This window comes from Gekko japonicus, unplaced genomic scaffold (assembly GCF_001447785.1).
Source record: "Gekko japonicus isolate JY-2015 unplaced genomic scaffold, Gekko_japonicus_V1.1 scaffold199, whole genome shotgun sequence".
Taxonomy (NCBI): Eukaryota; Metazoa; Chordata; class Lepidosauria; order Squamata; family Gekkonidae; genus Gekko; species Gekko japonicus.
In genome coordinates, this window is record NW_015168657.1 from 868,613 (window position 1) to 884,679 (window position 16,067).

A 16,067-nucleotide genomic window follows, 5' to 3' on the forward strand; every position below is an offset into this window, starting at 1 on the left:
AAAAGTAGCTACCCCTTCATCTCTTTGAGATGAGCCATCCTGAACCAAAGACTTTTCATCTCCTGTAGGCTTTCCCCCAATATTCAGTTTAAAAACTGCTCTGCCACCTTTTTGATTTTAAGCGCCAGCAGCCTGGTTCCTTCTCAGGACAAGTGGAGACCATCCCTTTTGTACAGCTCCCTCTTGTTCCAAAAAGCATCCCAGTGGCCTAACAAACTTGAACCCTTCCCCCCTACACCATCGTCTCATCTACTCATTGAGACTGCTTATCTGTGCCTGTCTCTTCAGCCCTGCGCGTGGAACAGGTAGCACTTCTGAGAAGACTACCTTGGAGGTTCTGGCCTTGAGTTTCCTGCCTAGCAGCCTACATATTTCTTCTAGGACCTCACGAATGCATTTCCCCACATTGTTGGTGCCAACATGTACCACGACCACTGGTTCCTTCCCAACACTATCTACCAGCGTATCTAGAACACGCGTAATGTCCATGACCTTCGCACCAGGTGGGCAAGTCACCATACGGTCAGCACGCGGGTTCACCACCCAACTGTCTACCTGCGTAAGTATCGAATCACCAACTTCTAAGATCCCCCCTCCCTCCCTGCCAAGGGATGGATCCTTGGTGTGAAAGGATACCTGTTCACCAATTGAGAAAGAGGTCCCTTCTGAGGGCACACTTCCCTTATCCACAGCACGGTGCCCTGTTTTCTCGTGAGCCTCATGCTCCCTGACAACGGTGGGGCTGCCAGATTCAGAGTGGGACATATCTAACAAGTCCCCGAGAGTCTTCTCCATGCGCCTAACTGACTGTCTCTGCTTCTCCAGGTCTGCCACCTTGGCCTCAAGGGAGCAAACTCATCCCTGGAGAACCAGGAGCTCCTTTGCACCGGGCACACAACCAAAATTTCTTACCAGTGGGCACATAGTCATACATGTGACACTCTGTGCAAAATACTGGATAGCTCCCAACCCCCTGCTGGCATTCTGGCTTCATAATCGCTTTTAAAATAATAATTATATATAATCCCACTTTTAAAACCCTTTGTATTTATGTGGTTCTCCTTGTAGAAGTCTACTTACCTTAGTGACTGGAATGATCAGAGCATGGCTGCTACCACCAGATCAGCCAGCTAGCCACCCCCCGATTGGTCAGCACTCCCGTGCTGAGCCCTGGTAGGCTCAACTCACCCTCATGATTCCATCTGAGGATGTGGGGGGTGGGCACCGATGATTCCCACGTCATCAAGATGTGGCACTGCATCTGAATCAAACTTTAGACTGCCAGGGCCATTTTTAAAATAGATAATTCTAAATCAGTGGTTGAACAGAAAACTGTCCAAAATCACTGGTTCCTTCATAAGTAAATGCAGATAATATATTTAACATAGAAATGTAAATCCTGTTTTCTGCTATAATTATGTCCTATTTGTCATGTGTGCAATTATATAGGTCTACTTTTCTACTAAAAAGTGCACGTTAATGGAACCAATGAGTCTGGAATGATATATTGCTGTTGAATTATTAGGACTTTGTGTTGGCATTTCTACTATCAGTGTTTTTCTTTGCTTTCATTCTGTAGATGGTAAACTGATACTACATAAACACTGTTAAAGCTATAGTTCCATAGTACAGTAATTCACATAACTTTAATGTGATTTATGGTTCTGTCAATATGAGAGGCTGGAAAACCTGACCTGTGATGCTTAAACATGGGTTCTGGATTTAAAAATAATAATGTAGTCTGGTTTATGTGTCTGAGGATGATAGAGAATTTAGCATAAAAGGAAATTTAGCATAAAATAATACAGTTCAATGCTCTGCTCAAGGCATATAGTTTAACTTTGTGGATACATCAAAGAAAAGGAAAGAAACTGAATATGTAATCAGCAAGACAGCAGGCTAAATATTGAGGTCTAAGAGCATTCCGTTTTCACGTTATTATTTGAGATATTCATGAAATCCTATTAGCTTGCTCAAAAATTCCTATGCTGCTCTTACTATCCCTTATTTTTATATGGGATGAATCAAGTCTCTTTTGTCAGATGAACATTAAATCTAGGTCCACTTTATTTATCATTCAATTCTTCTCTCTGGCATTCCCCCTTAGGGCATTTTTGTTCCTCTTTTAAGAGATTAAGCAACCAAGTCATCTTGTAGAGCTAATGTCCTCAGTGGAACAACGTATTAATACAGTTCCTTACTTAAAAAAAAGCCCTCTCTGGAAGTTTGCTGCAGGGATGACAAATTAACCCAGCATGGTGTCCCACACATCTATCTCTTTGCAAATTATTAGTGTAATAGCACTTTTAGTTATGCATTTATCTAGCATTTATTGAATCGTTGCACTTCACAAAGCTGAGCAATCAGGATCCTTTATGAGGTAATCTCAGTGGGTGGTCTTATCGTTAATTTAGGGTAGTAGTCCTCAAAGCTGTTTGCTTACATACAAATTAGCTAAATAAGTGACTCCTTTAAATATTTCCTATGTCACAGGGCAACTCTTTAAAATCCAATAAAAGTACAGTTTTAATTACATGGTTCCTGACTTTTGTTTAGTTCTAGTTTTAACCATATGCAAGCTTCTTGCTTGCATGGTGAGATGCAAAGATCCTGTAGATTTGAACAGTAAAAGTAAACATTATCTAATTAAATCTATTGACCTGAGCATCTTGAGTAGCAGTTTTCCTAAGCCCTAGAACAACTGAGTATTGCAGAGGGTAACTATCCGATGTGAAGTCTCTATTTGTACTTTTTTAAAGCTGTTCTGATTGTAGCAGATACTACTTCAACAAGGCATTTGTTAGTGGTGACACACTCCAGGCTCTGCCTTAAAGCTGGTAATCCTACTAACAAAAGTTCCATTGATTATGTGCAAACTGAATTTTAATGTATGCACAACCATCCTATACACACATCAGGTAGAACAGTTTTCAATGTATTGGGAAGGGAAGGGAGGAGTGATTTAAAACCCACTTTGTGCATCCAAAACTATAGCCTTATTTTGTTAAGGTTTTGCAGAACAGAAAATTTGACTTCTGGAAACCTTCATTCCTTGGCATTTTCTTCACCCACACCCCTAGCTTTTAAGTCAAAGAACATAAACTTCAGAAGAACCGTTCAGGGATCCTCCACAACACATACATTTATCCATCTTATTTTTAAATAAAATAATTTCCTGTATCATTTATTATGGGATCCAATAATATAGAAGGACACAACTAACATGGAAGTAGGTTGCCAACAACCTGAATGAAAAATGTCTTACTCCTTTAACAGAGGCTTAATGTGTGGATAAATAACAGCTAGCCAGGTAAATAACATCACCTGGTAAATAACATCTCATTAAACCATCTTCAAAGACACATGATTCCCCCCCCCCCGGTTGTTGGCAACCCTACATGGAAGGAAGGAAGACAAGGCTGAGAAGCTCTGACAAGGATTCTGTTGGGGTGCAGGCAAGGAGGTAAGCAACACAAACTATGATTTGTTGTGTGTACAGCTGGGATACACACTGTGTTTTAGAACCCAAACTATGGTTAGTACAATCTGAACTATGCCACTATCTGCAACCTGCCCTCCCCCAGCAACCCTGGAAAGAGGCAAATTAGGCTTTATTCCCCTTTCACCTTTCTATGTAGGAACTATCACTAGGCCAGAAACTTTGGATTTTAAGGGCTGCTATTACCAAATATTCTACTCCTGCAACACTGGAAAACTATAACTATCACACATAGAAAATTGGGTAGAAGAACAATCAGATCTTGCAATGAAGAAACAAAGAGCATTTAATGGATGGGATGAAATACAGTGTTTGTTGGACTGGATTTTTAGAGCTCTATGAAACTTTATATTAAATTTATCTGTTGGGATTAGGTTCACCTCCCCCTTTTTTCTGTTTTCTTTCTTGATTTTTCTTTCTTCCCCCTCCCTTTTCCTCCTTGTTTAGGGCTAGGGAAGGGTGAGCTTACAGGATGAAAAGGCTATTTATAGTGTTTTATATTATATTAAAATAAACTTTAAAGTAAAAGTGCCACTCCAGTGGTACAATTGTTCTTATACACATCAACAGAAGAACACTTTGGGGGCTAACCCATTATCTGGGCAAAAGTAACTATGGGGTATAAAACCCCCGTTTCTTTCTGTAAGAAACCAGTATGCCAGAAAAACAGAGGCATAGCAGAGTACTGAACTCTAGTTGGCACAAGTTTGCCCCCCCCATTAATTATATACATTTAGGAAGGAAGAAACGTGCTGAAGTTACATACAATGAACTGAAAGCCATATTTTAAGTTATGATATACTGTCAGATTGTATCTACTCTAGAGGAAAATTCACTGTACCCATGCTCAGAGTCTTGAATACTGTATACATTTCTGATAGATATAACATGGAAATTAAAACAGGATTTCATGAAAAGCCTGGTGACCTGATATGACCTGTAATAGCAAAGGGGGAGAGAAGAAATTACTGCTGGAAAGGCATGAAAATCCCCACAGAGTCACAGGTACTAAGAGATGGGTGAAGCTGCCAGCTTAGAAATTCAGGGTTTATATAATATGCTTCTTCATTTATTACTTGTTTATCCCACCTTTCATCCAAGGAACTCAGGGCAGTGTACATGCCCTTCCATTTTATCCTCACAACAATCCTGTGAGATAGGTTACACTTAAAGATATGCTTGATCTAAGTGAACTTCATGGTAGTATGGTGATATGATGGAAGGAAGGATTTTCTAAGTGCTACCAAAAATGCCAAAGTAAATGAGCTGGATTTGAGTCCAGTAGTACCTTAGAGACCAACAAGATTTGGGGGGGGATGTATAAACTTTCCAGAGTAAAAACTCCCTTCATCAGATACAAGTCGGAATGGAGATCTCTGAGTCCTTATATCCCAGTTAGAAGGTTGGAAGGGGTGTTGTAAAGAAGGAAATCAGGATGCAGAGGTACAATGCACATAGTAATTAGCTTGATTAGAGCACAGGTAAAATACATGCAGACAGATAATTAGCATCTGTAGTGAAAAATCCTATGTCCCTATTCAGCCAGGGGGGGGTCCATTGTTCTGAATTTAGGAATGAACGCAAGTTCAGCAATCTCATGTTGTAATCTCCCCTTGAAACCTTAGGTCAGCAATGGAACCACCTGAAAGGTTAAAATGTTCCCCCACTGGTTTTTGAGTGTTGTGGGTTTCAATGTTGGATTTATGTCCATTTATTCTTTTGTGTAGGGACCGACCTGCTGTATCGCGGGCGCGCAGTGGCTGTCCGCGGACACATCACCTGTTTGTCCGATGTAGAAGAACTGATGGACATTGTTGGCATTTGATAGCATATCCAACAATGGAAGATGAACAAGTGAATAAACCTGAGAAGGCATGGCTGGTGTTATTAGGTCTGGTGGTTGTGTCATCAGAGTGAATATGGGGATAGAGTTGGTATCTTGGCTTGCTGTAGGCCCTGGTCCCAGAGTCTGTGTCCATGTTAAAAAAGGCATTGTTGTGGGTGAGAAGTTGTTTAAAGTTAGGAGGCTGTCTATGGACAAGAAAAAGTTTGCCTCCCAATGCCTGTGAAAGAAGAGTATCATTGTCCAGCATAGGTTGTAAGTCATTAATGATCTGTTGAACTGGTTTGAGCTGAGAGATGTATGTGACCACCAAGTGGTGTTATGTTGTTGTTACGTTTGGGCCTACCTTGTAGGAGGCTGTCCTTGGTATCAAAGTGGATGATGTACCCTTTCTCTTACTCATTACTGTACGTAGAGAGAAAAATGTTAACATTCACACAATGGCTTTATGTCCACATGAGACTTGGGAGTTCTTAGAGCAGTGCTTATGCCTGTTGAAAAATTGCAGGCAGAATAAAAGCCCTCCCTTTCATGCTGATTATTAGCAATTTGCACCAACTCAAAGCTCAGAGATCCCTAGCTTACTTACATAATATGCTGATCCAGAAAAGGATCTATCCACATCTAACACAGGCAAATACACAATGTGTGCAAAAGATGTGAGATTTGTAAACTCAGGAATCTCCATTCTTTTCTGTTTCAGACTCTTGTGACAAAACTGTCCTGCCATAAGGACAGCAAAATGAATAACCAAAACACAGGACTGGGACATTCAGTCATCTGACACTTTTGCCAGCCAGACCTTTTTCAGATGTCTACATCAGAGCTGTGATGAATACCCACAGCAGCACCACCTAGGGGCTGAGATTTCTACATGCAGCTCTGTACAGCACAGGTGTTTGCTGAAGTCTTTGCCTTGCTCATTTCTGCAAAGCTAGGCTGAGAAATCTGAAAATGCTAGATTGCCAGGTAGTTTTGTACATATCTCAAAAATGTTCACAGGAAAGTATTTTCATGTACATCTCAACTGTCTGCAACCATTTAGGCTACACTTACAGACCAAATGACTTATGTTTATTAATATGCCTATATTGTTTTATGGGTTAACAAACTCAAAGACAGGTCTCTGACTCAAGAAGTTTACAATCCAAATCTCAACAGTAGAGAATGAAATAAAGGCAACAGGGAGGGGAAAAGAAAGAAATAGGAAAGTGTGAACCAGCTGGGAGAGAAGAGGAATTTTAAAGAAAGATGCAAATACTCTGGCTTGGTTTCTCTTGGGAGAAAATATCCCCCTTTCTGTTATCTGCCAAAATACGAGGCATGCCTTCTGTATTCCTGAAGATAATATCAAAACTACACCATAAATATGACCATTGAGACATAGAATACCTCAGAATCTTAGGCAGGTTTTTGTGACCACATTAAATCCTTCTGTGTGCTAACTTGAAAATATTTTCTGGTGCCCCTACTGAGCATTTATAAACCAATCCCCCAAAGCGGCAAGCTGGTTGTCAGACAGGACGTTTATGAGGTCTTATGAAATCAGTGCAGGCAAAGCAGAAGTGCAAGTGCATGTTGTTTTCAACTTATTTATATGGTTTTAATGTTATAAGTTGCCATGGAACACTGAGTGAGTGACGACTTTAAAAAAAACAAAGCAAACAAGCAAGCAGTAATTTTCCTTGAGCCAAAATTATAGTTGAAATTCAGAAGATGGTTTCATTGGCCCTTATGGAACAGCAACCTAGGCTTTGGCTTGTTCTCAGTTGGTGAATTCAGACCCTTCAGGCAGAGCCAACGAAGAGCCAAGTCCAAATCCACCAATACAAGAATAAGCAGATAAGTTTCACCTAAAAGAATTTCAGAGATGGAAAACAATAAAAGGCAGCTGCATTTCTTAGCCAATGAAGGGTTTAAATTGAGACTGACCACCCTTTGGACTAAAAGACTTTACAAAGTAATGCTCTCACAAAAGGTGTCTTTATATATTTTACAGATGCTTTTGAATAACAGTTTACATTTTTGTTATAGGGACACAACAGGTCACTTAAGAGTTATAATGTATTTTTAAAACAAATTTTTGGGAGAAAGAAGAACCAAGGGATATGTACTGAACAAGTCCTGTTAACCAAGAAGCTTCCCTGTACACATGAAATACAATGGCCCAGTACTATACTTTGATGTAAAGGATCACGTACTAGATGTCAAGTTCCAGCTCTCAGAGACATCATGTCCTTTTGCTGTGAAGCTAGATACTGTTTCTGTACTTTGCCTGTAGTTGCAACTACCTGCTATCATGGCAGGGGTGGGCAGAAGAATTGGAAGGTTATGAAACGGAGTTACTAATGCCTTCTAATATGGCACCCTGAAATTCCCCAGAAACATAAGACAAGTGGAGTATAGCTGGACAACCCTCCATGTGCCTGCTCTGCATAAGATGCTGCTTTGGTTAATAAAACGCAATCCCTGTGGTACAGTCACAGTGCTGTGCCTGGGTTAGAGTCAGCTGGCACACAGCTGAATATACTGTTAATGTAACTCTAATATTAAGAATACCTTGCCATTATCACCCATTATCAAGGACTGTTTTTAAAATGCATGTTTGCCTCCGAGCAACTGGTTATATGATAAGCAGCAAATAATTCTATCCAGTCTCCCATCCTCAACTGAATAATTCCTGTATGCTTTTATAATGCAACCTATTCAAGGCACTCAGCAAAGTTTCACAGTGGTGAGACATTATACATCAATGCTATAATCAGGGCAGCTCCCTGGATTATGGTGGTGCACTTAAGAGTACAGTAAGACTTTAATTAAAATGTAGTCTGAGCATCCTTTCCTAAGTATTAATGCCTAGCAAGCCATTTATGCTTAAACAATTAGCACGCTACAGGAAGAAACATAATTCTGTCACAAGTATCCATTTTGTATTATTTTATTAGAGGAAAAGTTATTAAGAATGGAAGAATATTTAAAATTCCTGGGAGCAAAAATAGATTTTAAGTATCTGAGAAACAAATACATGTGATTTTTCTTCCTCCAAAGCACATACATGGCCTTCTCAGCATGTCTTTTGAAAATTAATTAAGGTACATTTTAATATTTTGACCAAAACTTGGAGATCTCTTTCAAACCAATTAACTGGCTCACAAAAACTAAGATGGGCTTGCTTCATTTTACCCGCAAAAATGTTTGTGATGAAAATCAATAGGCTACAATAGGTTATCTGCAACTTGAAAAGAGAATGCTAATGAATGAGGCCAGGCCCTCTGGTGCAATTAAACCTATACACTGAATGAAAAATGGTATGTAATGTAACACCAGACTGGTTAAACAATTAAAGAGATACAGCAACAAAATTAAAAGCTCTCTGGTCCACCAGATGCAAGGACTCTCTGGTTAACCAGACTCAATGAATCTGCCATACTTGTTCACAACCAAATATATTAAAATATCATCCACACTGGTTTGAAAAGTAGTCACTTTCCTCCCTGAAAATACTTGGCAATGCAACCCCCTATTTAAATACTTAGACCCAGTGAGCAACTTTCCCCCTTTTCTGTATAAAACTATCAGGCAGCAATGCTCTCTTTCCTTGTGCACAACCTAGCGGCTTGGGACTCCATGGTTAAACTACCAGACAACTAGTGCCTTTGGGTAAGGCCTCACCTCTGGGTCCTGTAATGACAGGTCGATGATGCTGTGTGAATGCCGTTCCGAGGGAGGAGGTCTGCGAAGGCGAGGGACTGCTGAAACCAGACTTCTCTGACTTCTTTAATGTAGTTGGTGATGGCATCCCTGGCAAGAATGATTGATAAGTGCAATTTAATAATACTAGGTCATGGAACAACAGCCTATGCATTGTGAAAGTGGGTGCGAAAGCAGATAGATAAACTTAAAGGACAAATTAAATTGCATACAACAGCAAGCTTGAAGGCTCACTTTTATTTATGATTGTCTTTGGGGGCAAAAGGTGACCAAAGTTGGCTTAAATGAATATATATTTAAAGCACAGCCATAATGCCTTTTAAAAACTTCTGAGTGCAACTTGTTGGCATGTTACTACTAATGTTATGTTATTCAATTGGATCTTGTATGATTTATCAGCCTATAATAGATGCAGAACTCACACTTTTGCATCTTTAAGGGATCCCAAGATATATCTTTAAGACATTTAGCCTGCACTCTCTGTATGGAGAAGTTCAGAATTCTGGACTCCAGAGACTTATCAGCCTATAATAGATGCAGAACTCACATTTTTGCATCTTTAAGGGATCTCAAGATATATCTTTAAGAAATTTAGCCTGCACTCTCTGTCTCTGGAGTCCAGAACTACAAGAATGGTCCTTCACCATATTGCCAGTGTTGCTGCTCCTGTTAATGCCTCTGAATGAGACTGAGGAGCAATAAACCACACTTCAGAAGAAAGGGATGGGTAATATGTACTGTAAGTGTTTGGCTAACTGGAGTAGGGAGACTAACTGGGTTGAAGAGTTCCATATGTTTCAGCATTAATAAACTTTTGAGTGAAAGTCTCCTCTTTGATGTTTTACTGTAAGTAAACTCAGTGGAAGAAATGTTTGTTTAGAACCTTTTAACGTATGATATATATCATATTTCACAAATATCATAGTTTTCTTTATTAAATAACAACTGAAAGACATTTCTCCGTAAAAACATTCTGGTAATATTAGCACCACCCTCCTGTGCAAATACAGTAATTAATCATTTTATTTTAAATAACTAAAGTTTTAAAAATGTATAGATTAGATGCTTACAACAGGACAGTGGAGAGGTGCAGAGAGGTCTGCTCACACCATGTTAGGTTCCTGGACCAAAAGTTTCCTTAAACTTAAGCCAGAAGTGAGTGAGCTAGTCAAAAGCCACGACAGTTACCCAGTGCTCTTCCAATGGAGCATTAATGCATGCAAGGGAGCATTAATGCATGCATGCATTAATGCATCAACCTCTCTCATATTGTTCTCTGTAAGGGCTTCTTAACTGGTTAAGCCATTAAATGTCAACATGGCTGGAATTCAGTCACAAACAATGAGAGCTGATGCAGCAGAGTGGCTAAGAAAGTGAGCTAGAAATTCCTTGATTCATCTCCTACCACAATGGTGGCCTCAACTCACTAACTGCAACACAGGGATCATAATATTGGCTTATCTTGCAGGGCTGTTGTAATGATTAATAATGTATGTGGAGTGATTTGACCCTTTCAAATGTTTGTATAAACACCAGTTATTAAATACTACAAGTTTAATCTGATCTCCTATTGTATGTATATATGTATGCCAATAAAGGCTTGTCAAAGTAAAAGTAACGTAAATACTACAAGTATTAAAAATACTAGGCCCTCTTGAACACATTAAGTATACATTTTAAACGGCATTTAACAAGGCTATAATTGTATAATTTATAATCCTTGTTTCCCTGTTCAGTAACAACCTGGTAATTAAATGTACATGGTGGTACCCATTAGATTCCAAAAAATGACTGTTTTCTAATTGCTATGAAGATGGGCTTTTTATTTGCATGCTACAGAGGAATTGTGACTGAAGCACAAATGGAACCAGTTGTTATTTTCTGAAAGCATATTTTGTCCTTTAAGAAGGGAAAGGAATAGTGGGCAAGTTAGGGACTGCAAAACATCATTCACATTTTATGGCACATTAGCATGGTATTTGGTCTGAGCAGCAGAACAGAAACATTCTCTGAATGGGTTAGTAAAAGTATGAAGATAGCCTGCATGCAAAAATAAAAGTTCTTGGAACAAGCCAAATAAACCTCATGCTTTTAAAATGATAAAAGCCAGGTGACATTATTTTTAAGACTGTAAGGAATGAACATTTTAGCAATTAAAAAATAAAACCAAAACTCACTCTAGTACAACACATGTGGTTAATATTCTTGAAATATACTGCTTGCTTCTACCATACCTCCTTCAATTTACATACAACAACATTTTTTAAAGGTGGCCAACTTTATTGTGACTGGTTTTGTGTCTTAGCCTACACCAATTAAACAGCCATCAGTGTCTGGGATACTGCAGTAGTAACTACCAGAGGGAGAACTCATAGATGGGATTAGCATTTTGAGTACTTGGCATCTCTGAAAATAAATCTGTTTGAAAATCCCATTGAATTGAAGACATTTGCACTGCTTAGGATGCTTGAAGGATGAAATGTAAATCACTAGAAAACTTATTCTAAGCTCTAGTGCTGTGTAACGAAGCACAAGATTACACACAAATGGTGGAGGGAAACACTTTCTTCCATTTCTCTGGCCCTCGAAAACCTTTCTGTTAATAATAATGGATACTGTCACAGGGCAATCCTAAAAACACTTTCCTGGGAGTAAGCTTCACTGAACTGAGCTGAGTAGGATTCTGAGAAGACCTGTTTCGGATTGCACTGTCAGAGGCTAGAGAAGGTAAGATGGTATAGAAAGACAGATAGATGCCCATACTCGCTAAAGCCCCTGTCCTATGGGTCAAGCACGGGCCTATTATCCTAAAGAATTTATACAGTTTGCGCAGGCAATTTTTCAGCTGGAGAGGTTTTAAAATCAAATGCCCTGACACTGTTGCATGGCAGCAGGCACTGTTTTAGAAACTGTAATGCAGGCCACTCTGGGTAATAGGTTCAGATGGTCTCTATGGATTTAAATAATTATGCCACTTACTTACTTTTAAGTCTCTCAGTGTAGACAGAAGAAACAAATTAGGAATACAAAGGCCGGGGTCACATGGAAGGTTTTGGCCTGGGAGAGGGATGGATCGGGGGCGCAGCAAACGGGCGTGATCTCACAGCAACATCTGGGAAGCACCCGTCCCCGATCCGGCCCTTGAGGCCGAAAACCCGCAGTAAAAAAGAACCACCCCCAGAGGAGGACTTACCGGGAATGCCGCATCAAGCGCGACCGTGGGATCACCGGTGCGCCCGCTGTCCGGAGCAATCCAGGCTCCCGGCTGAACTGTGCATGCGCACACATGCGCAGTATGGCTGCCTCGCTCCCCTTTCAGTGGCTTTCATCTGATCGTGCCGGGGAGGAAGTGCGCGGCGGCTCAGGGGATCTATGTGATCCCGCCACTGCGTGTCTCTTTTGGTGCGGCTTTAAAAAGCTGCACTTTGCCCGTGCTTCCCCCCCCCCACCGTGTGGCAGGGGCCTAAGATGCTGGGTTTCATGGGATACAGTCCAACAGCAATTGTAAAAGATTGTTTAGGTCAATTTAGGTACACATTATTATAAAAACCCTTTACGTGACCAAGGTTTTGTATGTTTTGCTGAAGTTTTCAATACAGCTGTGTTTTAGAGCGGAGAATCTAACATGGACAAGTTACTGTGAATATCCTTTAACTGGTTACTTTGGATTAATTAATAAAGCCTATTGTATTCCACATTAAGTCTGCTGCAGCAAAAATAACTGTACAATCCGGGTGCACTCCTTTGGAGCTCCGATAGGAAAGCCCGTGACGCTGTCAGCAAGCTGCCATTATGTTGTATGTTTTGTTCTGCATGGTATACTGTACTCGATTCATGGGAGGGGTACCAGACGATTCTGGACCCCCGTGGAGTCCTTGGAGGGGACTCCAGGCCTGGGGCACAGGAGGTGCCTCTCCCAAGGCTGTGGCCAAGAGATCAAGGCTCCTCTTTGCCCCAATAGGTCCCGATAGGAGCAATCATGGCACCAAGAGGCGTACACTGGGCGAGCGAACAAGTGATCTAGTGAAAATGTAAAGTTTTCCCTACCTCCGCAGCCGACATGGAATGAAGCATGAGTGAAATTACCTTTTAACTGGTTATGTGGCCAAGCGCCCATCCGAAGCCCCGATCGGTAACGATGGAGGGGGAAGGAGTCTGCTCATCTCCCCACAACTTTAAATGAACTGTTTAAGCGATAAAGGGGGCTAGGAGATAACGGCGATTGTGGACTGAATCAAGTAAAGCACAGATTTAACTAAAGCGACTTTATAAATAAACTTTTAGTGACTTTAAAAAACTTTCCCGAACTGTTAACAATTACTAGTTGGGCAGAAAAGATGGAGACAAGCCTGAAGCACTCTCCTGGAACTACAAGATCAGCTCTTCTGGCTGCCAAACCAGAAGTTAATACTGACTTTCCCAATATGTTGGCTACAGCATTGCACCCTCTGTTAGATCAGATGACTAACTTCAATAATAACTTTGAACGCCTCCAAAAACAGTTGAAAGAAACTAATTTAAAAACAGAGAAGACAGCAAAATCAGTGAAAAACGTTGAAGCCAAGACAAAAGCAATTAAGCAACGACTGGAGGTAGTGGAGAAAGAGAGGACCTCTGACAAAGACCAGCTTTTAAGACTACAAATGGAAAAATCAGCTTTTGTTCTGAGATTTCAAGGTGTTCCTGGACAGAAGGGTGAGAATCTGAAGGAAATTTTAATTGAAGAGTTGGCCCCAATGACAGGTTTAACTGCGGATGTATTACAAATGGATATGATCTATGAGACATATCCAGAATTCATCAAGAAAAAAAACCTGCCTGGGGAGATAATGGTGAGATTCTCAAAAAGATCTACAAGAAATGTGGTGCTCAAGGCCACAAATGGGACAACCCTAAAAATCAAAGACGAAGAAATCAAAGTCATACCATTCGAAATAAGAAAGAAGAGGAAACAGTACAAAAGCTTAACCAACTTTTTGCAAAAAAATTCCACGCCATACAGATGGATTATACCTGAGAGACTTGTCTTCAACTACAAAGATTTAAAAAAAGATAGACTCTGTTTTAAAAGCGAAGATGTTTCTGGAAATGCAACAAAGTCCAGCGAGTGATAAGAAAACAACAGAGGGACACGACATGGAAGAAGAAAGCAGCATATATGGGTCGGGAGGTTCGGAATCTACGGCGAGTAGTAATCCAGAGGAGGACTCGGAATCAGAAAAAGGGGCTGCGGCCCCAAAAGTCCTGAAAGTCCAATGGAAATTCGATAAAAAGAAACCTAGAGGGAAGAAATTGAAGTAACAGAATTTTATAAGCTTGAAAGTATAACTGTTTAACCTGTACTTACTTGATTTTAATATACAAATACCAGTTTGTAATAGAAGCGGTAAGAAATAGCTACATTCCATTAACCTTATTATAGAGGGAACTTTGATTAAGCTAATGACTAATCATTTTGTATGATCCTTGTGTAGCTTATCTTTTAGTTTAGTGTTTTAGTGTTTTGTAGTGTTGTAGTGTTTGTAGGAAGAAAAAAATTTGAAAAAAATTTTTGGAAGAAGGGGGAAGGAGCAAGGAGTGAGGCAACATGCTGGGTTTGTGTACATTTCCCCAGAACTGCAGCTGTACGTCATGTCGGAATGCAGCCAAAGTTTCCTGCATGTGCTATTCCCTCTTTAATGCATATTTTAAATCTAATATTTACTTTTCTTGTTACAAGTCTGCATTTGTTTCATCCTGAAGTAGTCTTAGGGTTGCCAGCTCTGGTTTTGGACCAAAAGATCTACTGGTGGAGGGTGGAGTTTGGGGTGGAGAGAATGCTCAGCAGGGATATGATACTATAGAGTCTGCCCTCCAAAGCTGCCATTTTCTCCAGGGTGACTGATCTCTGTAGTATGGAAATCAGTTGTAATCTTGGGAGAACTCCAGCCTCCACCTGGAGGTTGGCAACTTTAGATTTCTCTTAACGTTCAATGCTTACATTTTCCATAAATGGCTATATTCCACTAAGTTTATTATAGAGGGAAGTTTAATTAAGCTAATGATTAACCATTTAATATGATCTTTGTGTAGCTTATTGTTTTAGTCTAGTGTTTAGGGTATAGTGTTTGTAGTAAGAAAATAATAAAAAAAATATTTAAAAAATCAGACAATAGTGATCTTTAAAAGTACCCAGATATTTTTGTTCTTAGAAGAAAATGATGCACTTTCCCTAAATGTAAGCCTCCTGAATTTAAGCCCCATGTGGTATTTTCCTGAATGCAAAGCTATTATGTCCTTTCCAAATCATGCATCGCATCCATCTGCCCATCATGCAACCGTAAATGGAATCTTTAGTATTCTGATGCCTGTGGTTACTGGAGTAATGGTACGGATGGTGAAGCCTCACAGGAAGATCTTTTGAAAGAATGCCATTTGCAAACCTCCAACCCAAGTTAATCAGTGAATGTGCAGAAATACTTTATGTTTATTGTATTGTACTGATCAGTGGAACAGTGCAACAGTTTAAAATTCTAAAATTATGTACCTTCTTATATTTTCCAATGCAAGAAATGTCAGTGTATCATACCTAAAAAGCCTTTATACTGCTATTTTCCAAGTGAACATGCTGCATATCATATCCTGTTATATCATATGCTGCAATTTTATTCCCAGTATCTGACCCACTCCATGGAGAGTATTTCTCCTATTTTCACAAACTTAAGGGAAGTTCATTGTTTCCAAGAATGTAAACCACTGAGATTGGTGATAACACTATTTTAATCCTCTTTCTAATTGCAATATAGCATCTCTCCTTATATATAATTCTGTTTTGGTCATGGACTCCCCTGAACATTCCAACACGCTCCCAAATCAATTGGCTCCCTGATCTGTCACTCAGAGGGTCTCCCTATCCACTAGCTGTGTTGCCTGAGTCCTGCCTCCAACATTCTAAACAGTTTGCTGTTCCTCTCCCCCCCACAGCCAGTCAGAACACAGAGGTCATTTGCATATGTGGCCTGATTGGCCTTTGCC

At 40.1% G+C, this 16,067-nt stretch overlaps 1 protein-coding gene across 2 annotated transcripts in view; it reads right to left on the reverse strand.

Moving 5' to 3' along the window:
• NFIA (nuclear factor I/A) overlaps positions 1-16,067 on the reverse strand; it is a 493,567-nt gene that overhangs the window by 70,804 nt on the left and 406,696 nt on the right. For both annotated transcript variants that reach the window (XM_015415229.1, XM_015415228.1), the window contains exon 7: positions 9,015-9,143. In XM_015415229.1, coding sequence (XP_015270715.1) covers positions 9,015-9,143 — 129 coding nt within the window. The remainder of the gene's footprint in view (positions 1-9,014; positions 9,144-16,067) is intronic.